This window comes from Blennius ocellaris (genome assembly GCF_963422515.1).
Source record: "Blennius ocellaris genome assembly, contig: SUPER_13_unloc_2, whole genome shotgun sequence".
NCBI lineage: Eukaryota > Metazoa > Chordata > Actinopteri > Blenniiformes > Blenniidae > Blennius > Blennius ocellaris.
In genome coordinates, this window is record NW_027662312.1 from 704708 (window position 1) to 729141 (window position 24434).

The following is a 24434-nucleotide window of genomic DNA, read 5'->3' on the forward strand; positions in this document are numbered from 1 at the left end:
CGTTATATTCATGTCACTTCCTGTTCAAGTATCAACCTGCTCTGGAAAACACTGAAGAGATCTGTACAAGTACACACACAGCTCCATGACACACACACACACACACACACACACACACACACACACACACACACACACACACACACACACACACACACACACACACACACACACACACACACACACACACACACACACACACACACACACACACACACACACACACACACACACACACACAATAAATTATATATACGAGGAGTGATGCCACTGCTCCACTTTACACTGAATCAATCAGACAGACAGACAGACAGACAGACAGACAGACAGACAGACAGACAGACAGACAGACAGACAGACAGACAGACAGACAGACAGACAGACAGACCTGATGTAAACTGTGCAGCTGTTGAACTGAGACTCTTCATGTTTTACAGTTTTTAACTTTGACGTCTTCCGATGGCAGAGAAGTGTCTCACGACGGTCCCAGAACCAAATGTCCGGGTCAAACTCTTCTTTTACTTTTGATGTGACGCCAGTGGAGACGGTTTCACGCTCCCAGTTGGTCCAGGGGGTCCGAGGAGGAAGGAGGACACTGGACAGGAGGTGGTGGTCTGGTGAGAAGCCGCTGATGAACAGAGAGCATGATGGGAGCTTCTACTGGACCTGGTCAGAGGGGCTGGTGGGTCGGGGGCCGGGCAGCAGGGGCACGGGGGAGGTGGCCTCGATCAGGGCGGGATTGAGGATGATGGGCAGGGACATGGGAGGGACCCCCACCTGGAGGGGGGAGGCCAGGGGCTGCAGGATGAGGGGGGAGGGCACCCCCTGGGTGGGGGACGTGGTCAGAGGTCCTGGCGGGGTGGCTGGGGGGGAGAAGTCCGATCCTACACAGGAGACACACAAGAGTCAGATTACTAATCCACAATCTCTCCCAGCAGCACATTAACTAACCTGGTCAGTCCGAGTTATCCTGGTTAAACCTGGATTAAAGTGGTCAGTCTGGATGAAGCTGGTTACTCTGGTGTGCTTGATCACTTACATCCTGGTATAAACTAGTTAGTGTGACAAACTTCCTAATTTAATGTAGAATTAAAGCTTATTTCGATTTGTTCTTCCAGTCAGAACAACCAGTGCTCAGTACTGCCCTCTACAGGCTGCAGAGGCACCGACTCACTTCTGGGGACAGAAAACTAGAAGATCAGCTCGTCGTCTCCTCAGTTTGATCTCATTAAAGCCTTTGTCCAGGTACAGACATTGATATTAGACCAGACGGTCGGTGGTGACGGTCTGTGGTGACGGTCTGTGGTGACGGTCGGTGGTGACAGTCTGTGGTGTCGGTCTGTGGTGACAGTCTGTGGTGTCGGTCTGTGGTGACGGTCGGTGGTGACGGTCGGTGGTGACAGTCTGTGGTGTCGGTCTGTGGTGACGGTCGGTGGTGACGGTCTGTGGTGACAGTCTGTGGTGACGGTCTGTGGTGACGGTCGGTGGTGTCGGTCTGTGGTGACGGTCGGTGGTGTCGGTCGGTGGTGTCGGTCGGTGGTGACGGCCGGTGGTGTCGGTCGGTGGTGTCGGTCTGTGGTGTCGGTCTGTGGTGACGGTCTGTGGTGACGGCCGGTGGTGACGGCCGGTGGTGTCGGTCGGTGGTGTCGGTCTGTGGTGTCGGTCTGTGGTGACGGTCTGTGGTGACGGTCTGTGGTGACGGTCGGTGGTGACGGTCGGTGGTGACGGTCGGTGGTGACGGTCTGTGGTGTCGGTCTGTGGTGTCGGTCTGTGGTGTCGGTCTGTGGTGTCGGTCGGTGGTGACGGCCGGTGGTGTCGGTCTGTGGTGACGGTCGGTGGTGTCGGTCTGTGGTGACGGTCTGTGGTGACGGTCTGTGGTGACGGTCTGTGGTGTCGGTCGGTGGTGACGGTCGGTGGTGACGGTCGGTGGTGTCGGTCTGTGGTGTCGGTCGGTGGTGTCGGTCGGTGGTGACGGTCGGTGGTGACGGTCGGTGGTGACGGTCGGTGGTGACGGTCGGTGGTGACGGTCGGTGGTGTCAGTCTGTGGTGACGGTCGGTGGTGTCGGTCTGTGGTGTCGGTCGGTGGTGACGGTCGGTGGTGACGGTCGGTGGTGTCGGTCTGTGGTGTCGGTCGGTGGTGTCGGTCGGTGGTGACGGTCGGTGGTGACGGTCGGTGGTGACGGTCGGTGGTGACGGTCGGTGGTGACGGTCGGTGGTGTCAGTCTGTGGTGACGGTCGGTGGTGTCGGTCGGTGGTGTCGGTCGGTGGTGTCGGTCTGTGGTGTCGGTCGGTGGTGACGGTCGGTGGTGACGGTCTGTGGTGTCGGTCTGTGGTGTCGGTCTGTGGTGTCGGTCGGTGGTGACGGTCGGTGGTGACGGTCGGTGGTGACGGTCTGTGGTGACGGTCGGTGGTGTCGGTCTGTGGTGTCGGTCGGTGGTGACGGTCGGTGGTGACGGTCTGTGGTGACGGTCGGTGGTGTCGGTCGGTGGTGTCGGTCGGTGGTGACGGTCGGTGGTGACGGTCGGTGGTGTCGGTCTGTGGTGACGGTCTGTGGTGACTGTCTGTGGTGACTGTCTGTGGTGACGGTCGGTGGTGACGGTCGGTGGTGACCGTCGGTGGTGACCGTCGGTGGTGACGGTCGGTGGTGTCGGTCGGTGGTGACGGTCTGTGGTGACGGTCTGTGGTGACGGTCTGTGGTGACGGTCTGTGGTGACGGTCGGTGGTGACGGTCTGTGGTGACGGTCTGTGGTGACGGTCGGTGGTGACGGTCGGTGGTGACGGTCGGTGGTGACGGTCGGTGGTGACGGTCGGTGGTGTCGGTCTGTGGTGACGGTGACGGTTGGTGGTGTCGGTCTGTGGTGAAGGTCTGTGGTGAAGGTCTGTGGTGACGGTGACGGCCGGTGGTGACGGTCGGTGGTGTCGGTCTGTGGTGACGGTCGGTGGTGACGGTCGGTGGTGTCGGTCTGTGGTGACGGTCTGTGGTGACGGTCTGTGGTGACGGTCGGTGGTGACGGTCGGTGGTGACGGTCTGTGGTGACGGTCGGTGGTGACGGTCGGTGGTGTCGGTCGGTGGTGACGGTGACGGTCGGTGGTGACAGTCTGTGGTGACGGCCGGTGGTGACGGTCTGTGGTGACGGTCTGTGGTGACGGTGACGGTCGGTGGTGACGGTCTGTGGTGACGGTGACGGTTGGTGGTGTCGGTCTGTGGTGAAGGTCTGTGGTGAAGGTCTGTGGTGACGGTGACGGCCGGTGGTGACGGTCGGTGGTGTCGGTCTGTGGTGACGGTCGGTGGTGACGGTCGGTGGTGTCGGTCTGTGGTGACGGTCTGTGGTGACGGTCTGTGGTGACGGTCGGTGGTGACGGTCGGTGGTGACGGTCTGTGGTGACGGTCGGTGGTGACGGTCGGTGGTGTCGGTCGGTGGTGACGGTGACGGTCGGTGGTGACAGTCTGTGGTGACGGCCGGTGGTGACGGTCTGTGGTGACGGTCTGTGGTGACGGTGACGGTCGGTGGTGACGGTCGGTGGTGACGGTCGGTGGTGACGGTCTGTGGTGACGGTCGGTGGTGACGGTCGGTGGTGTCGGTCGGTGGTGACGGTGACGGTCGGTGGTGACAGTCTGTGGTGACGGCCGGTGGTGACGGTCTGTGGTGACGGTCTGTGGTGACGGTGACGGTCGGTGGTGACGGTCGGTGGTGACGGTCTGTGGTGACGGTCTGTGGTGACGGTCTGTGGTGACGGTCTGTGGTGATGGTGACGGTCGGTGGTGATGGTCTGTGGTGACGGTGACGGTGGTGACGGTCTGTGGTGACGGTCGGTGGTGTCGGTCGGTGGTGACGGTCAGTAGTGACGGTCAGTAGTGACGGTCTGTCACCGTCAGTAGTGACATGTCATGTTCTCACCGTTGATTCGGGTCAGTTGAGGTTCCTCAGGAGTTGCAGGCCTACTGGTGGGCGGAGCCTCTGCTGGGATGGGGGAGGGGCAGGGGGAGGGGGAGGGGGGCTGGGCAGAAGGAGGAGACTCCGGGGGGGAAGGAGGTCGGCCGGCCGGCGCTGCAGGATGCACAGGTTCTGCTGGAGGACTGGGTGCAGGATCTATAGGTGACATGAGACACGTGACCAGTCTGAACCACACGACTGAAAACTAGTGTGTGTGTGTGTGTGTGTGTGTGTGTGTGTGTGTGTGTGTGTGTGTACCCGATATGACAGTCTGCTTGAACAGCTCCTCCCTCAGGTGAGGCAGGAAGCACACGATCCTCTCCCAGGTGATCTCCCACAGGTCAGAGTATCCTGTCCTGGAGTCGGCGCTGTGGAAGATTCCTGCAGTGTCCATGACCAGCAGCATGTTCTTCAGAGACTCTGGGATGGCCTCCAGCTGCACACACACACACACACACACACACACACACACACACACACACACACACACACACACACACACACACACACACACACACACACACACACACACACACACACACACACACACACACACACACACACACACACACACACACACACACACACACACAATTATTATTATTAATAATTATTCTACATGTTTTAACAGCTTTCATTTTCCAGGCGTCAACTTTTCTCTTGTGTGTGTGTGTGTGTGTGTGTGTGTGTGTGTGTGTGTGTGTGTGTGTGTGTGTGTGTGTGTGTGTCTCACCAGCAGGTCACTGGACCCAGCATGCATGTACTTGTCCATGAAGTCCAGGATGGTGAGCCAGAGGGCAGCGAAGGTGGGCAGTGACAGCAGAGGAGAAAGATGCTGGAGGAAAACCTGAGGAGGAAACCAGAGGAGCAGCTGGTCACTTCCTGTGGTCACTACCTGAGGGTCACTTCCTGTGGTCACTACCTGAGGGTCACTACTTGTGGTCATTCCTGTGGTCACTACCTGAGGTCATTCCTGTGGTCACTACCTGTGGTCACTACCTGAGGGTCACTACCTGAGGGTCACTACCTGAGGTCATTCCTGTGGTCACTACCTGTGGTCACTACCTGAGGGTCACTACCTGAGGTAATTCCTGTGGTCACTACCTGAGGTCATTCCTGTGGTCACTACCTGTGGTCACTACCTGAGGGTCACTACCTGAGGTCATTCCTGTGGTCACTACCTGAGGTCATTCCTGTGGTCACTACCTGTGGTCACTACCTGAGGTCACTACCTGTGGTCACTACCTGAGGTCATTCCTGTGGTCACTACCTGTGGTCACTACCTGTGGTCACTACCTGAGGTCATTCCTGTGGTCACTACCTGTGGTCACTACATGTGGTCACTACCTGAGGTCATTCCTGTGGTCACTACCTGAGGTCACTACCTGTGGTCACTACCTGAGGTCATTCCTGTGGTCACTACCTGTGGTCACTACATGTGGTCACTACCTGTGGTCACTACCTGAGGTCATTCCTGTGGTCACTACCTGAGGTCACTACCTGTGGTCACTACCTGAGGTCATTCCTGTGGTCACTACCTGTGGTCACTACCTGAGGGTCACTTCCTGTGGTCACTACCTGAGGGTCACTACCTGTGGTCACTACCTGAGGTCATTCCTGTGGTCACTACCTGTGGTCACTACCTGAGGGTCACTACCTGAGGGTCACTTCCTGTGGTCACTACCTGAGGGTCACTACATGTGGTCATTTCTGTGGTCACTTCCTGTGGTCACTACCTGAGGGTCACCACCTGTGGTCACTACATGTGGTCACTTCCTGTGGTCACCACCTGTGGTCACTTCCTGTGGTCACTACCTGAGGTCACTCCATGTGGTCACTTCCTGTGGTCACTACTTGTGGTCACTACATGTGGTCACTACCTGAGGGTCACTACCTGAGGTCTACCACTACCACTCTCTCACCCTCTGACCATCACCAACCACTCACTCTCACTCTCTCACCACCACCAACCACTCTCTCTCACTCTCTCACCCTCTGACCACCACCAACCACTCTCTCTCACTCTATCACCCTCTGACCACCACCAACCACTCTCTCTCACTCTCTCACTCTCTGACCACCACCAACCACTCTCTCTCACTCTCACCCTCTGACCACCTCCAACCACTGTCTCTCACTCTCTCACCCTCTGACCACCACCAACCACTCTCTCTCACCCTCTGACCACCACCAACCACTCTCTCACTCTCTCACCCTCTGACCACCACCAACCACTCTCTCTCTCTCACTCTCTCACCCTCTGACCACCACAACCACTCTCTCTCACTCTCTCACCCTCTGACCACCACCAACCACTCTCTCTCACTCTCTCACCCTCTGACCACCACCAACCACTCTCTCTCACTCTCTCACCCTCTGACCACCAACAACCACTCTCTCTCACTCTCTCACCCTCTGACCACCACCAACCACTCTCTCTCACTCTCTCACCCTCTGACCACCACTAACCACTCTCTCTCACTCTCTCACCCTCTGACCACCACCAACCACTCTCTCTCACTCTCTCACCCTCTGACCACCAACAACCACTCTCTCTCACTCTCACCCTCTGACCACCACCAACCACTCTCTCACTCTCACCCTCTGACCACCACCAACCACTCTCTCTCACCCTCTGACCACCACCAACCACTCTCTCTCCCTCTCTCACCCTCTGACCACCACCAACCACTCTCTCTCCCTCTCTCACCCTCTGACCACCACCAACCACTCTCTCTCACTCTCTCACCCTCTGACCACCACCAACCACTCTCTCTCACTCTCTCACCCTCTGACCACCAACAACCACTCTCTCTCACTCTCTCACCCTCTGACCACCACCAACCACTCTCTCTCCCTCTCTCACCCTCTGACCACCACCAACCACTCTCTCTCCCTCTCTCACCCTCTGACCACCACCAACCACTCTCTCTCCCTCTCTCACCCTCTGACCACCACCAACCACTCTCTCTCCCTCTCTCACCCTCTGACCACCACCAACCACTCTCTCTCACTCTCTCACCCTCTGACCACCACTAACCACTCTCTCTCACTCTCTCACCCTCTGACCACCACCAACCACTCACTCATTTCATTACTGAGAAGTATTTCAGAGATTTTACAGATGTCATTTAAATAAAGAATCAATAGTTTAGGTCCCAGCACAGTCCCCTGGGGGACACCATAATGTCCAAGCTTGAAGAGTGAACATTTTCACAAACTGTGTGTGTGTGTGTGTGTACCAACCTTTGACAGCAGTGTGCAGGCTCTCATCCTGGTCTCCTCCATCCCTCCAACATCTGCTGGACTGATGCTATCCAGCAGCTTTGTCAGCAACGGGAAGAGCACCTGTCTCACACACACACACACACACACACACACACACACACACACACACACACACACACACACACACACACACACACACACACACACACACACACACACACACACACACACACACACACACACACACACACACACACACACACACACACACACACACACACACACACACACACACAACGTAACACTTGATTTAGTAGGAGACAGTTTGGTGTGTGGCCAGTTGAAAGTCATTTGCGCACCTTGTTGAAGCACGACTCCCACTCAGTGGCGTCCAGTGTCTGCAGGTCGTGGACGAGCAGCGCCCTCTGCAGGTAGGTGAGGGCCTGCATGCGGACCTGCCGCCGGGCGTCACAGCAGAGCCAGGCGATGCCTGGACACGACGGGAACACACTCGTTAACCGCAGCTCAACTGTTTGCGTAGAGAATTAAATAGTTGACCCGCTAACAAAATGTCATATTTGTATTTAAAAAGTAATCAGGTGTTTCCTCACGATGTGTGTCTGTGTTTATATTGGAGCTGCTCAGAGATGTAATGGACTGTACCACTGTCTGTGCTGTTGGGGGGGGAGGGGGGGGGGGGGGGGGGGTTCTACCTTGCAGCAGGGGACACCAGCAGCTCGTCCACAGAGTCTGAGAATCAGCCTCGATCTTCCTGCCGGAGGCCTCCAGGTGGCGCTGCTCCTCGGCCCAGGAGCTGTAGATGCTGGCGGCGCGGGTGTGCAGGGTGTGCATCAGGTCTAAGAGCTGAGGCCACAAACACCAGCATTAACATGGAGCCAACGGCTGAGCACATCCTGGTCTGACCCACTAGGCTCCTGGTCCTGGTCTGACCCACTAGGGTCCTGGTCCCGGTCTGAGCCACTGAAGGTGCAGGTTTTAGTATAGAAAGGGCTCCCAGCAGTCTGGGCCCACGTTCAGGGTTCAGTGGTCTGGTAGCAGCCAATCACCAAACACCTTCAATCTTAATGTGAGTAGAAGTTCACGTTATGTTGCAAACTGCTCCTTGATGTTGCCCAGTGCATCACTGTGGCTCACCTGGATGCATGTCGGCCTTCGCCTCTAGATGTCGCCAAAGCCTGAACAGCTGTAGAAACGCGTGTTCGCCACACAGGAGGTTGGCGTGAGGCACTGCACATTTCAACGCTCACTTCGGTGCAAACAACGTACACCAGACTTTTGTATGACCGTACCATTTGTACATGGAGCCCTAGCTGTAGGAGATCAGCTGTAGGAGATCAGCTGCAGGAGATCAGCTTCAGGGGATTGCGTGCAGGAGATCAGCTGCTGGAGATCAGCTGCAGGGGATTAAGTGCAGGAGATCAAGTACAGGAGATCAGCTGCAGGGGATTAAGTACAGGAGATCAGCTGCAGGAGATCAGCTGCAGGGGATTAAGTACAGGAGATCAGCTGCAGGGGATTAAGTACAGGAGATCAGCTGCAGGATATCAGCTGCAGGGGATTAAGTGCAGGAGATCAGCTGCAGGGGATTAAGTGCAGGAGATCAGCTGCAGGAGATCAGCTGCAGGGGATTAAGTGCAGGAGATCAGCTGCAGGATATCAGCTGCAGGGGATTAAGTGCAGGAGATCAGCTGCAGGGGATTAAGTACAGGAGATCAGCTGCAGGAGATCAGCTGCAGGGGATTAAGTGCAGGAGATCAGCTGCAGGGGATTAAGTGCAGGAGATCAGCTGCAGGGGATTAAGTGCAGGAGATCAGCTGCAGGAGATCAGCTGCAGGGGATTAAGTGCAGGAGATCAGCTGCCATTATCCTGCAGACATTCCCTCTGATGGCTCCTCACCACCTTTCGTTGTTTTTGAATCCTTGCTGCTCAGAGGCCACGTTCAAACATACCAAGGTTTTTACAAAGACAGATATTTCCCCTCTGTTTACAAAATAATTCTCATTAACACAGACCTGCATATCCACCTGTAGGGGGCAGTGTAACGGGAAGCATGAAGCCGATAGCCCATCAGAATCGTTGGGGGAAAAAAAATCCCATGTCTAATTGTGAGGTAAATCTCCGCCTCCCTCTTTAAATGCAAACAGAGACTTGTGCGGGAGCGTGGCGGGTTTTTACTGAAAAAGTTGTGGATGGTACGGAAACAAACTGTGACCACCGGCTAGGACTCTCCGCCACCTCTCCGTTCAGGGACCTTGCACTGAGGAACGGGTCTGTGAGGAGGAGCAGCAACTGCTGATTGGCCGTGACTGGACTGGCCCTCAATGTTTAATTATTTCCTGGGCTGTAAATCCTCCATTGTTGTTTCCATGCAACGCTTTGCTCACTGGTTGCTTTGTTAACTGGTTCATTGAAATGGGGCGCGACACGACATGCGGTCTTTCAATGAGGAGCTCCTCCTCCTCCCAGGAGGAGGAGGAGCTTCAGCAGGAGCTGGACGCTGCTGTTCACAATGAGAAAGTTGAACCTGAGCTCAGAGCTGTTCCACCATGTTCTGAGGCTCGGATGATGAACGCGGTGGAACAGCTCAGCTCAGCTGTTCCTCCGTGAGGCTTTGGGTGAGGGTAGAAGGGTAAAGAGGGCTGTTGTACTTACGTCCTGACTAACCTGTAATGACACCGTGTGGTAGCTGGCTGGGACACCTTCGTCCTCCTCGTCGTCACTGTGGGCGCGGGACAGCCGCTGGCTGGACGCTCTGCTGCCGCCTCGCCTCGCACTGCCGCCGCCGTCCTTCTCCCGCCCCCCCGCCTTCTTCCTGGTGCGAGACTTGGATGGGTCGTACTTGTGGCTCTTCTTCTTGTCGTGGTTCCGGTAGCCTTCAAGAAGAAGTCACAGTAAGACGGCAGTCAAGTGATCCGAGAAGAGCCCAAAACGCCACGTCGCTCCACTGTTTCAGCACAAGATGGTCTGAAGGTTCAAGAGGTGGATGTAGGGTCGGGGGATCACCGGTTCGATGCCCACTGCAGACTGGTCACTGCTGACCCTTGACCCACATCGGTTCCCTGGAGCGCCGTGATGTGGCCGTACCCTTCACCCCAGAAATAGGATGGTGTGTGTGTGTGTGTGTGTGTGTGTGTGTGTGTGTGTGTGTGTGTGTGTGTGTGTGTGTGTGTGTGTGTGTGTGTGTGAGTCTCACCCCCGTTGAGGCTGGCCTCCACAAACACCCGTATGGCCCGGACGCACAGCTCAAAGTTGTCCGGGGTGACGTGTGCTGCGTCTCTGACGATGAAGGACAGCGTCTCCACACACTTGATGAGGGACTTGGTGTCGTGCTGGCCCAGGTCCTGACCCAGGGTCAGACTGTACTGGTTCACCAGCGGGTGGTTCAGCTGGGCCTTCACCGCCGGGCTCCTGCCGGTCTCCAGGTCATCCTTCCCCACCTGGAACACAGCAGCAGCCAGCGAAACTTTAACGCACATGGAGGAGTGTGTGTGTGTGACAGTGTGTGTGTGTGTGTGTGCGTGCTCTGACCACGAGCCATCCACTGCTCGCTACGTCCAGCTCGGTGGTGGACCGGGGGATCTTGGCCTTGCTGTGCTCGGTGTAGACCTCGGAGTCGGAGGTGTATCCTCGGTCCAGGTTCAGCTCGCTGGGATGATGAGAGGTCAGCTCGCTGTCTGACTGAGCTCCTGCACACACACACACACACACACACACACCACACACACACACACCATCAACACCTGCTGGTTGGTCACACCAGGACGGGCTCACCTCCCCATAAGAGAATGGAGGGGCCCGCAGACAAGTAGAATTGTTGAGGAAAAACAAGGTGTAATGACGGCTGATCACACACACCACAACATCTCCAGCACAGCGGAGTGTGTCCTCGCTCAGGAGGAGATGGAAATAACCAGGCAGGACATTTTACAACAAACACTTCCCTTGTAAACAAACTCACTATGTTGTTTCCTCTGTGAGCAGTGAAATGTTTTCATCTTGCTGTCTATGCATGTGACATGTGCTTAAACGTAATCGCTATCAGCAATTTATTGGTGCTGAAGCTGATCAAGATCATAAAGACCACTGATGCCATCATGAGAGGAGCTACAGACTGATTGAGGGGTGCAGAGACGGACAGTGACCTGTGTCGTGGTCGACGGAGGACGAGGCCAGCCTGAAGGAGGCCGGAGGTTTGATTCCCGCTCCAATGCACTCCAGCAGGGAGAAGAGTGTGTACCAGTCGTCCGTGCAGTGGATGTTGGCTGCGTTGGTCTTCAGCAGCTCGTGGAGGCCGTAGGCCACCTCCCTGCTGACCCGGGCCAGGACATGAGGCTTCATCATCAGGAGGAGGCGCAGGGAGAGGAGCACCTGAGGGACAGAGGAGATCTCCATCTGAACAGTGCAGTGGACCAGACTCTTCACCACTTCTAATGACACGTCTCCACAGGGCAGAGGTCTTCAGTGCAGAGTGGAGTGTCTGCACTCCCCCCTCACACTGAAGGCTCCTCCACCAGGGAGAACCAGGTTCTAGTTAGGTTCTTCATGAGGAGCTCCAAAGAACTGGTTTGTGTTTCCATAGTCAGGAGGCAGTAGAGCCACGTCGGTACGTCACTGATTCCACCAAAGTAGTGCCGGCAGGGTCCAGGAACCAGGAGACGGACTGTAACAGTGGTCTGGTCCAGGAACCAGGAGACGGACTGTAACAGTGGTTTGGTCCAGGAACCAGGAGACGGACTGTAACAGTGGTTTGGACCAGGAACCAGGAGACGGACTGTAACAGTGGTTTGGTCCAGGAACCAGGAGACGGACTGTAACAGTGGTTTGGACCAGGAACCAGGAGACGGACTGTAACAGTGGTTTGGTCCAGGAACCAGGAGACGGACTGTACCAGTGGTTTGGTCCAGGAACCAGGAGACGGACTGTAACAGTGGTTTGGACCAGGAACCAGGAGATGGACTGTAACAGTGGTTTGGTCCAGGAACCAGGAGACGGACTGTAACAGTGGTTTGGACCAGGAACCAGGAGACGGACTGTAACAGTGGTTTGGTCCAGGAACCAGGAGACGGACTGTACCAGTGGTTTGGTCCAGGAACCAGGAGACGGACTGTAACAGTGGTTTGGTCCAGGAACCAGGAGATGGACTGTAACAGTGGTTTGGTCCAGGAACCAGGAGACGGACTGTACCAGTGGTTTGGACCAGGAACCAGGAGACAGACTGTAACAGTGGTTTGGTCCAGGAACCAGGAGACGGACTGTAACAGTGGTTTGGTCCAGGAACCAGGAGACGGACTGTAACAGTGGTTTGGTCCAGGAACCAGGAGACGGACTGTAACAGTGGTTTGGACCAGGAACCAGGAGATGGACTGTAACAGTGGTTTGGTCCAGGAACCAGGAGACGGACTGTAACAGTGGTTTGGTCCAGGAACCAGGAGACGGACTGTAACAGTGGTTTGGTCCAGGAACCAGGAGACGGACTGTAACAGTGGTCTGGTCCAGGAACCAGGAGACGGACTGTAACAGTGGTCTGGTCCAGGAACCAGGAGACGGACTGTAACAGTGGTCTGGTCCAGGAACCAGGAGACGGACTGTAACAGTGGTTTGGTCCAGGAACCAGGTGACGGACTGTAACAGTGGTTTGGTCCAGGAACCAGGAGACGGACTGTAACAGTGGTTTGGTCCAGGAACCAGGAGACGGACTGTAACAGTGGTTTGGACCAGGAACCAGGAGACGGACTGTAACAGTGGTTTGGTCCAGGAACCAGGAGACGGACTGTAACAGTGGTTTGGACCAGGAACCAGGAGACGGACTGTAACAGTGGTTTGGTCCAGGAACCAGGAGACGGACTGTAACAGTGGTCTGGTCCAGGAACCAGGAGACGGACTGTAACAGTGGTTTGGTCCAGGAACCAGGAGACGGACTGTAACAGTGGTTTGGACCAGGAACCAGGAGACGGACTGTAACAGTGGTCTGGTCCAGGAACCAGGAGACGGACTGTAACAGTGGTTTGGTCCAGGAACCAGGAGACGGACTGTAACAGTGGTTTGGACCAGGAACCAGGAGACGGACTGTAACAGTGGTTTGGTCCAGGAACCAGGAGACGGACTGTACCAGTGGTTTGGTCCAGGAACCAGGAGACGGACTGTAACAGTGGTTTGGTCCAGGAACCAGGAGACGGACTGTAACAGTGGTTTGGTCCAGGAACCAGGAGACGGACTGTAACAGTGGTTTGGTCCAGGAACCAGGAGACGGACTGTAACAGTGGTTTGGACCAGGAACCAGGAGACGGACTGTAACAGTGGTTTGGTCCAGGAACCAGGAGACGGACTGTAACAGTGGTTTGGTCCAGGAACCAGGAGACGGACTGTAACAGTGGTTTGGTCCAGGAACCAGGAGACGGACTGTACCAGTGGTTTGGTCCAGGAACCAGGAGACGGACTGTAACAGTGGTTTGGTCCAGGAACCAGGAGACGGACTGTAACAGTGGTTTGGTCCAGGAACCAGGAGACGGACTGTACCAGTGGTTTGGTCCAGGAACCAGGAGACGGACTGTACCAGTGGTTTGGACCAGGAACCAGGAGCTCTGTTGGCGTTTCTTATGTTTGTCGATGTTAACTGTAGATTTCAGAAAGCCAGTTCAGCGTCTCCTCCCCCTCGTAGGCAGTGATGACTCCAGAGATAAGTCACAGTTACTTTAAAAAACTAAACAGATTACTGATTACTAGTTACTACTTTAAAAAGGTAACTTAGTTACTTCACCGATTACTTGTGTTTAAAAGTATGACGTGACAGACCCTGCTCTGGTCCAGCAACGATGTGAAGCCAGCTGAGCCCCCGTTTAGCCCCCGATAGGGCGGGGCTTTGGTGGTGGAAAGACAAAGAACTGGTGCTCAGTCTGGACCTGGACCAGAACTAGAACCTGGTTCTTTCTGGTGGAAAAGACCCCATGCGTGTGTGTGTGTGTGTGTGTGTTACCTGAGAGCTGATGTCTTCTCGCCGCAGCAGGCGGATGGCGAGTCGCAGCAGTCCCACCACAGCTCTCTCCACCAGGAAGCAGCTCTCATTAGTGTGAACACAGAGGTGGCAGAGGTGGTCCCTCACAGTCTGCCACACACAGGACACACGGTCCCTGCACACGCACACACACACACACACACACACACACACACACACACACACACACACACACACACACACACACACACACACACACACACACACACACACACACACACACACACACACACACACACACACACACACACACACACACACACACACACACACACACACACACACACACACACACGGTTTACACAGTGTTGCAGACAGCAGAGTCGGGGGTGATGTTGTCACAGTGCAGCTTGGTACCGGTTCTCCAGAACAATCCGCAGCAGCATCTCCAGGCAGAAGGCAGCGTCCTCTTCATCATACGTCTCTTCATCAGGACTCACGGATATCAGGGCCTGAGTGGAGCAGCAGGGCGTTCAGGGTCACATGTGTGACTATGTCCTGGTGTAACCGACACTGTATTCTCAAGATGGTGACCATGAAAAGTAATAGCCCTTTTTGAATTAAACCTTAAAGCATCCCTTCAAAAGGAAAACTGTGTCTGTGTTGCTTTTAGAATGTTGGAGAACAACAAATAGAAACCACAAACATTCGATCAGAATTTAGGTCTGCTGCAGGTGTTTTAATTTGCTTTTTTTTCAATTTGTTGTTACACTTTAAAACGTTTCCTGACGTCTGATTGAGAAAGTGAAAGTCATTAGCTTTACTTACCACAGACGTAATTCATGGTTGTGTGTGTGTGTGTGTGTGTGTGTGTGTGTGTGTGTGTGTGTTACAGTATATTATTGCCACTTTGTTCATGTAATAGTAATAAATGTACAACTTTGTTTCTACAAAGATTTAAATTCTCAAAGTGGCAAACTAAACCCATACTAAGGTTAGATGCAGTGTTGCCACAGTTACTTTAAAAAACTAATCAGATTACTGATTACTAGTTACTACTTTAAAAAGGTAACTTAGTTACTTCACCGATTACTTGTATTTAAAAGTAACTAGGCTAGATTACAAGCAACTTTTAGTTACTTTCAGCAGCTGCCACCACCCCCCATCGTCTGAACATAAAACCTGCTGACCCTGCCTCCTGCACCTTGTTTATACATATTTAACCTTTGACCTTCATTCTTTGTTGTATTTATATCTGACTCACGCTTTTATGATCACATTTTACTATTACTGATATTTATTTACCCAGAGATGTTGTTACATTATTTATTTATTAGCACTACCTGCTCTATGAGACGTTATTTTCCCCTCCTGGATAAATAAAGTCTGTCATTGATTAATTGATTTAAAAAGAGGGGGTTTATTGCAATGTTAAGGTTTATCGATGACGATGGTTGGTTCCAATTCTTGTGTGTTCCCTGAACGCACCGTTAGAGCGAGTTGGCCTGTGATTGGCTGAGAGTGGAGAAGGGGGCGGGGCAGATGAGCTGCAGCGTCTGTTTCTATTGGGAGGAGGATGGTTCTGTTTAACAATAAAGCGGCTTTGTAAACAAGAAACTGGTCCTTCTGGACACTATGATAGCAACACAGTGACTTGGACCAGTAACTTTAATCTGATTACTGGTTTAGAAATAGTACCGTATTTCCCGCCCTATAAGGCGCACCGGTGTATAAGGCGCACCTACATCAATTGACATAATTTATAACTTCATTCATATATAAGGCGCACCGCCGTATAAGGCGCATGGAGTAGACCAGTGGTCAGCAACCTTTACAGCTCAAAGATATTAGATTACATTTTCCACTGATTCTAACACCCAGAGAGGTGCACACACTTTATTTTGATAGTCCTACCTGCAGCCTATGCCAGGAGGACACTACACACAAAACCTTATTCACTGCTGGTTGACAACTTACAACTACCAGTAATAAACTAAACTACATGAACTAAGCAACAAAAACACAACACAACACAATTATTACCGACACCACAAACCAAATATAACCCCCAATAATTGCATTTAAAACACCACAAACAGCTGCAATGAATTATGGGAGTTTCTATCGGCTGCACTGAGGAGCTCAGGTTGAATTTGTCGCTGCAAGGCATGATGTCCCATCATGCCTTGCAGCGACAAATTCATGTTTTGTGTTGTTGGAGGTTATTGTGGGTTGTTGTTGGGCTTGGTGTTGTGTTGATTGTGTTTATGTGTTTTTGTTCCCCAGTTTAGGGAGTCATTATTTCATCTAGTTTATTTTGGTTTGTTAGAATGTTGGTGTGCAACCATGAGTGATGAAGGTGTTGTGTGGAGTCTGGTCCGCTCTGAAGATCCGGTTGCAATTTTAGAGTTGTCAAAATAAAAGCTTCTGGTTGTTCAGCTGTGAAATAGCAGTCTTGAGTAGAACAATCGTCCATATATAAGGCGCACCGGGCTATAAGGCGCACTGGCAGCTTTTGAGAAAATTTGAGGTATTTAGGTGCGCCTTATAGGGCGGAAAATACGGTAACGCGTTAGATTACTAGTTACTGAAAAAAGTGCTTTTACGAGAGTAACGCGCTATTAATTAACACGCTACCAGCATCACTGGATAGATGTTTTTTTAATAAATTGATTTATGTTTTTATTATTTTGCTAGTCTTGGGTAGAAACAGCATTGACACAAAGATAAAAGGACGTCATAAAAATACGTTTTTTAATTTAAATATTCTGTGTGTTGAGTAGACACTCATTCCGTGGTTTTCCCTGAATAAATATCCTTTACAAGCTTCAGTGGAAAAACAATGAAATCAATTACAAAAAAAAATAAATAAATAAAAAATATATACCGTATTTTCCACCCTATAAGGCACCTAAATACCTCAAATTTCCTCAAAAGCTGCCAGTGCGCCTTATCACCCGGTGCGCCTTATATATGGAAGATTTGCTCTACTCAAGACTGCTATTTGCCAGCTGAACAACCAGAAGCTTTTATTTTGACAACTCTAACTTCTCAACCGGATCTTCAGAGCGGACGACACTCCACACAACACCTTCATCACTCATGGTTGCACACCAACATTCTAACAAACCAAAATAAACTACATGAAATAATGACTCCCTAAACTGGGGGACAAAAACACATAAACACAATCAACACAACACCAAGCCCAACAACAACCCACAATAACCTCCAACAACACAAAACATGAATTTGTCGCTGCAAGGCATGATGGGACATCATGCCTTGCAGCGACAAATTCAACCTGAGCTCCTCAGTGCAGCCGATAGAAACTCCCATAATTCATTGCAGCTGTTTGTGGTGTTTTAAATGCAATTATTGGGGTTATATTTGGTTTGTGGTGTCGGTAATAATTGTGTTGTGTTGTGTTTTTGTTGCTTAGTTCATGTAGTTTAGTTTATTACGGGTAGTTGTAAGTTGTCAACCAGCAGTGAAGAAGGTTTTGTGTGTAGTGTCCTCCTGGCATAGGCTGCAGGTAGGACTATCAAAATAAAGTGTGTGCACCTCTCTGGGTGTTAGAATCAGTGGAAAATGTAACCTAATGGCTTTGAGCTATAAAGGTTATGACCACTGGTCTATTCCATGTGCCTTATAGGGCGGTGCGCCTTATATATGAACAAAGTTGTAAATTATGTCAATCAATGTAGGTGTGCCTTATAATCCGGTGCCTTATAGGGCAGAAAATACGGTATATATATAGTTTTTTATATATTAGATATCATTCTTATTATATTTACAGATATAATACCAACTATTCTTAAAACATTAAGATAATTACCAAGTATAACTATTGAATGTTGGAGAAGGGGTATGATTTGATAAGTTTACTTCTTCCGACCCCTTTTCAGGAATGTTAACTAAAAGAACAATTTGACCGAGACGTTTTGTTCTGGGACCGTCATGAGCCACTTTGTAGATTTTCTTCCAGCGTAAGATGTCGAAATTAAAAACTGTAAAACATTAAGAGTCTCAGTTCAAGAGCTGCACAGTTTACATCAGGAGAGTGCGTGTGTGTGTGTGTGTGTGTGTGTGCCGATTACGTATGTGATTGCAGAATTGTTTGAAAACCCACATGCCAGAAAAGAACCAATAAAAGTTAAAAAGTAAATGAATGCAGTATGAGCGGAGGCCGGGGGGGTTGAACCTGTCCACAGGATCAGACTGAGCTCAGCAGAAAGTGATCATGTGATCAAACTGACCTTCATGAGCTCCTGTAGAGACTCCAGCTGCAGGAATTTACTCTCCGTGATCAGCTTCTCGGGGTCACATTGCTGCAACAGCAGACACAATGACGTGTTCAACACAGGGAGAACCTTCAGACTGGATCACAGGAAATCTCTTTGTTTCTATGGAAACACAACTCTACTAACTGTAGACAGAAACTGAACCGAAACAGGAAGTTTACGTCAGTTGATTTTAAATCAAGTGAAGAAGACATATTACACTGTGGTGTGGACAGACAAGGATGTGAGGATGTGAGGGTTTGTACCTTAATGCAGAGGACAGCAGCCTGCTTGGCCTCCTGGTTCTCTGTGGACGGTCCTCTGAGTCCAGACTGCTCTGCTCCACTCAGCGTCAGCCAGTTGACGAAGCTCAACACCGCCGACTCCCCACTGAGGAGCACAAGGACCAGTGAGGGCGGTCAACACATCCACTGGTGTCGACACGTCCACTGGTGTCGACACGTCCACTGGTGTCGACACGTCTACTGGTGTCGACACGTCCACTGGTGTCGACACGTCCACTGGTGTCGACACGTCTACTGGTGTCGACACGTCCACTGGTGTCGACACGTCCACTGGTGTCGACACGTCTACTGGTGTCGACACGTCCACTGGTGTCAACACGTCCACTGGTGTCAACACGTCTACTGGTGTCGACACGTCTACTGGTTTCGACACGTCTACTGGTTTCGACACGTCTACTGGTGTCGACACGTCCACTGGTGTCTACACGTCCACTGGTGTCTACACGTCTACTGGTGTCGACACGTCCACTGGTGTCGACACGTCCACTGGTGTCTACACGTCTACTGGTGTCGACACGTCTACTGGTGTCGACACGTCTACTGGTGTCGACACGTCCACTGGTGTCGACACGTCTACTGGTGTCTACACGTCTACTTGTGTCTACACGTCTACTGGTGTCTACACGTCTACTGGTGTCGACACGTCCACTGGTGTCAACACGTCCACTGGTGTCAACACGTCTACTGGTGTCAACACGTCTACTGGTTTCGACACGTCTACTGGTGTCGACACGTCCACTGGTGTCTACACGTCCACTGGTGTCTACACGTCTACTGGTGTCGACACGTCCACTGGTGTCGACACGTCCACTGGTGTCTACACGTCTACTGGTGTCGACACGTCTACTGGTGTCGACACGTCTACTGGTGTCGACACGTCCACTGGTGTCGACACGTCTACTGGTGTCTACACGTCTACTTGTGTCTACACGTCTACTGGTGTCTACACGTCTACTGGTGTCAACACGTCCACTGGTGTCTACACGTCCACTGGTGTCTACACGTCCACTGGTGTCTACACGTCCACTGGTGTCTACACGTCCACTGGTGTCTACACGTCTACTGGTGTCTACACGTCTACTGGTGTCTACACGTCTACTGGTGTCAACACGTCCACTGGTGTCTACACGTCCACTGGTGTCAACACGTCCACTGGTGTCAACACGTCCACTGGTGTCAACACGTCCACTGGTGTCTACACGTCTACTGGTGTCGACACGTCTACTGGTGTCGACACGTCCACTGGTGTCAACACGTCCACTGGTGTCAACACGTCCACTGGTGTCAACACGTCCACTGGTGTCAACACGTCTACTGGTGTCGACACGTCCACTGGTGTCAACACGTCCACTGGTGTCAACACGTCCACTGGTGTCAACACGTCCACTGGTGTCAACACGTCTACTGGTGTCGACACATCCACTGGTGTCAACACGTCCACTGGTGTCAACACGTCTACTGGTGTCGACACGTCCACTGGTGTCAACACGTCCACTGGTGTCAACACGTCCACTGGTGTCTACACGTCCACTGGTGTCAACACGTCCACTGGTTCACCAGATAAAACATGAACAAGTTGCTGCTTTGTTCTTGAGATGTGGTAGAAACTACGGTCTTACCGGTTGGAAGGAGTTTCTTCTCTCTGAAGAGAAATTTTCCCATTTGGCTCCACAAAATCCTCCACCTGAGAAAAGAGTGATGAGGCAGAGATCAGCAGTGATCATAAGTGTTGAGCGAGATCAGCAATAGTGATCAGCAGAGATCAGTCGTGATCAGCAGAGATCATCAGTGATCAGTAGAGATCATCAGTGATCAGTAGAGATCATCAGTCATCATCAGTGATCAGTAGAGATCATCAGTGATCAGTAGAGATCATCAGTCATCATCAGTGATCAGTAGAGATCATCAGTGATCAGTAGAGATAAGCAGTCATCAGTAGAGATGATCAGTGATCATCAGTGATCGGTAGAGATAAGCAGTGATCGGTAGAGATAAGCAGTGATCAGTAGAGATCATCAGTGATCAGTAGAGGTAATCAGTGATCAGTAGATATCAGCAGTGATCAGTAGAGATCAGCAGTGATCAGTAGATATCAGCAGTGATCAGTAGAGATCAGCAGTGATCAGTAGAGATAAGCAGTGATCATCAGAGCTCATCAGTGATCAGTAGAGCTCATCAGTGATCAGTAGAGATCATCAGTGATCATCAGAGATCAGTAGAGATCATCAGTGATCATCAGAGATCAGCAGTGATCAGTAGTGATCATCAGTGATCAGCAGAGATCAGCAGTGATCATCAGTGATCAGTAGTGATCATCAGTGATCAGTAGTGATCAGCAGTGATCATCAGTGATCAATAGTGATCAGTAGAGATCATCAGTAATCAGTAGTGATCATCAGTGATCATCAGAGATCCTCAGTGATCAGTAGTGATCAGTAGTGATCAGCAGTGATCAGTAGTGATCAGCAGTGATCAGCAGTGATCAGTAGTGATCAGCAGAGATCATCAGTGATCAGTAGTGATCAGCAGTGATCAGCAGAGATCATCAGAGATCATCAGTGATCAGTAGTGATCAGCAGTGATCAGCAGAGATCATCAGTGATCATCAGAGGACACAGAGATCAGACCATACAGAGCGCTCAGAGGAGTGTGGGAGCCGTCCTGACCTCCACCATGGCTTTGGGCAGCAGTTCGGCCCTGAAGAGCTGCAGCATGGACTCCATGATGTTCTTCCAGCCTTCCCTCAGGATGTTTCCATGGCGATGAGCCAGGTCGAACACCGTCTTGGCGGCTGTCTGAGCTTTAACGTTGCTGCCGAACACAGTGGGGAGATTCTCCACAGACTGCAGGAACACACACGCACACGCGCACACACACACACACACACACACACACACACACACACACACACACACACACACACACACACACACACACACACACACACACACACACACACACACACACACACACACACACACACACACACACACACACACACACACACACACACACACACACCACCAGATTTCAGGTCATCACAGCAGGCAATGATGGTAAAATCACCATCATTTGGTTTCCACCTATTAAGACTGATTGGAAGTGTAATGGAGAAAGAAATACAACCATACAATAAGCTTTACTGCATAGCTAGACAGGTGTTACACACCATATACATGCAGAGCTACGAGATTAGAATAATCCAACTAGCAAGAAAACCTTCCCTGTGCATCATTACAGCTGTTTACACTTGAATTACAGGAAAAAGTTGTTTCTATTCTGTTTATGAAACGCAGCTCTCTTCTGTTGTAGGTTTGCCAAAAGTGGATTCCCAATTTTTATTCTAAAAGAGAACCACAGCTGGGCATGTGGCCTCCTCAAAGCTTTACCAGCTACAATCCAGCAGGGGGCAGTACAACTCTGGTTTCTCCAGGTCAGCCTGGTGTCACCCAGTGAGCAGCTCAGTCCTCAGACAGTGTCTGAGCCACATGTGGACCAACATTTGAAGGAGGACTCACCCATCCACATTAACAGATCTAGAAACGTTTGGCCTCAGACGATGAACATTCAGACAGTGTAGAGCAGAGTTTCATACCAGACCTTCTTAAAGTAAATTGTGGGAATTAAAATGTCATTGTTCCAGCGAGTTCAAGCTCTTTATATGAAGATATTGATACATAGTCTCCTGCTGTTGTCACTGTGGATTTACACTAAAGCTCATGTTAATTGATCTCACTGACATTAAAACAGTCAATACAAACACATGTGTTTTAACTGAAACATTCAGAGCTTCTCCCTCCACTTTCTTCATCAGTATTTAGTCTCAAAAGTAACTATGGAAACATCTTAGCATAGATTCCTCCTGGTTGTACACTCAGTTTGGAACTATCATTGTAATTTGTCAACCAAAAAGTGGCTAATAAACTTGTGTGGACTCGTTTTAGTCCAGCTATGGCAGTTTGATCCATGGCTGTACAGCATATTCCTGATGATGGCAGCCGGTCAGGGGGAGACATCGTCTCCGTGTGGACAAGGGTTTCCTCCTCACCTCACTGCTCAGAGTGGTGAACTTGCACAGGGAGATGATGAGATTATCAAACACGTCACTGAAGCCATAGTGAGCTGCGATCATGCACACTTCCTGGAAGCAGACAGGGAGAGAGAGGGCGTTAACGTCACACAGCCTTCAATTCTTGCCGCTGTACCTGGAACAAGCCACTACTTTGGACCATTTCCGCCATGTGACACGTTGTTCTGGACTATCAGAGAGACGCTGCATTGAGAGGCAGTCGTAAGGAGCTGACCTGAAGCCCGCGATGGCCTTCTGGATGATGTTGTCGTCCAGACTCTTATCAAAGACGTAGGAGAGGGCTGCGATGGTGGGACCCCACGTCATGGAGAACAGGTCGTGGTCGTAGCTGCCTGCCGGCACGTGGAGGAAGAGCCCTCGGGGGGTGGCTCCGCGGTGCAGCAGCACGCTCCAGACGTAGTTCTCCTTCACCAAACCCGTCTGCTCGTCGGGCATCACGATCTCCTCGTTCCTACAGAGGAGCAGAGCAGGCGGCAGGGACAGCATCACGCCTCCGGCCCACTGCGGGTCATCAAACATCCCACTACGGACACACGGATTCATTGGATCTTTGTCTTCACTGGAACAGAACCACAGTCGCTCCGCTCAACTCCATCTTTAACGCCATCTTTCTCCGTCCTATTCAGGCTGCTTCAGTCCGACACCGCAGCACCGAGCTCAACTTCAATTACAGTTACATTAAAAACACAGAAAAGTAAGGGGGGGGAAAAAGTCTTATTCTGAAGTTATTCTCCAACTAAAGACAGAAATAAATAATAAAGACAGTCACGAAATCAACCTGATAATAAGGTGTGTGTGACATCAAGTGAGGAGCAGAGATACTGAGAGGACTCCACGTTTCAACAGCGTCATGACACATCGAGGTCTAAAAGTTACATCACATCATCCACCTGCACTTAAAAAGAGTTTCGAGACTGAAGCCTGCTGAACTCTACATTCACATGTAGAAGCCTCTGATCTACACAGCATAGATCATGACTGAGTGATGATCACAGCTTTCTACTGACTCACGGATCAACTGCTGCTTACTTGATAGCATTGTAGATATCCTCCAACATGTCCTGGTCAAAGTCTTTGTTTCCATTCACCCCCTTTAGATTTTTCTTGAATTGCTGTAAAAAAAAAAAAAAAAAAAAAAAACAAAGAGAAGAAAACAAAAGAGTGAGCTTAGGAATCAGTCAGTGTATTAAAGAGCTCAGGAGACAAAGGGGAGTCATTTCCACTATCAACACGTCCGTCAGTGCTTCTCCACACAGGAGCTTAGCAGAGACACCCAAGCCTCTGGCATCCAGCGCTTTGTTAACGGAGCACCGGGGGCAACAATTAAAACGGCCTCAGGTGAAAGTATGCTTGTCATGTGTCACTTAATACGCTTTAGTGGCATCATTAGGAAAACAAGGCTTAGAGGAGGAGACCTGGCGTAAATAAACAGGAGCAGAGGTGATGAGTGACGGCCTGGGGGCCTCTCAGTGTGTGTGTGTGTGTGTGGGGGGGGGGGGGGGGGGGGGGGGGGGGGGGGGGGGGGGGGGGGGGGGGCGGGGCACTGCAGTCCTGAGCTCACCTGGAGCTCCCTCCCCATGTCAGCCAGGCCCAGCATAGCTTTCCCTCTCAGAAATAAC

General features: G+C 51.5%; 1 protein-coding gene across 1 annotated transcript; it reads right to left on the reverse strand.

Annotated features, from left to right (window-relative positions):
- Positions 1 to 24394, reverse strand: LOC308138909 (Golgi-specific brefeldin A-resistance guanine nucleotide exchange factor 1-like; the record flags this gene model as incomplete). Its single annotated transcript, XM_080521214.1, is given in 22 exon segments — positions 1 to 884; positions 3900 to 4091; positions 4194 to 4371; positions 4669 to 4782; positions 7182 to 7283; positions 7523 to 7653; positions 7877 to 8027; positions 9850 to 10058; positions 10379 to 10622; positions 10714 to 10871; positions 11328 to 11553; positions 14159 to 14312; positions 14555 to 14649; positions 18397 to 18468; positions 18687 to 18810; positions 20345 to 20409; positions 21392 to 21568; positions 22774 to 22859; positions 22862 to 22866; positions 23030 to 23266; positions 23845 to 23927; positions 24377 to 24394. Coding segments are annotated over 22 exon segments (3048 nt in total). The 3' UTR covers positions 1 to 657.
- Between the last annotated feature and the right edge of the window lie 40 nt (positions 24395 to 24434).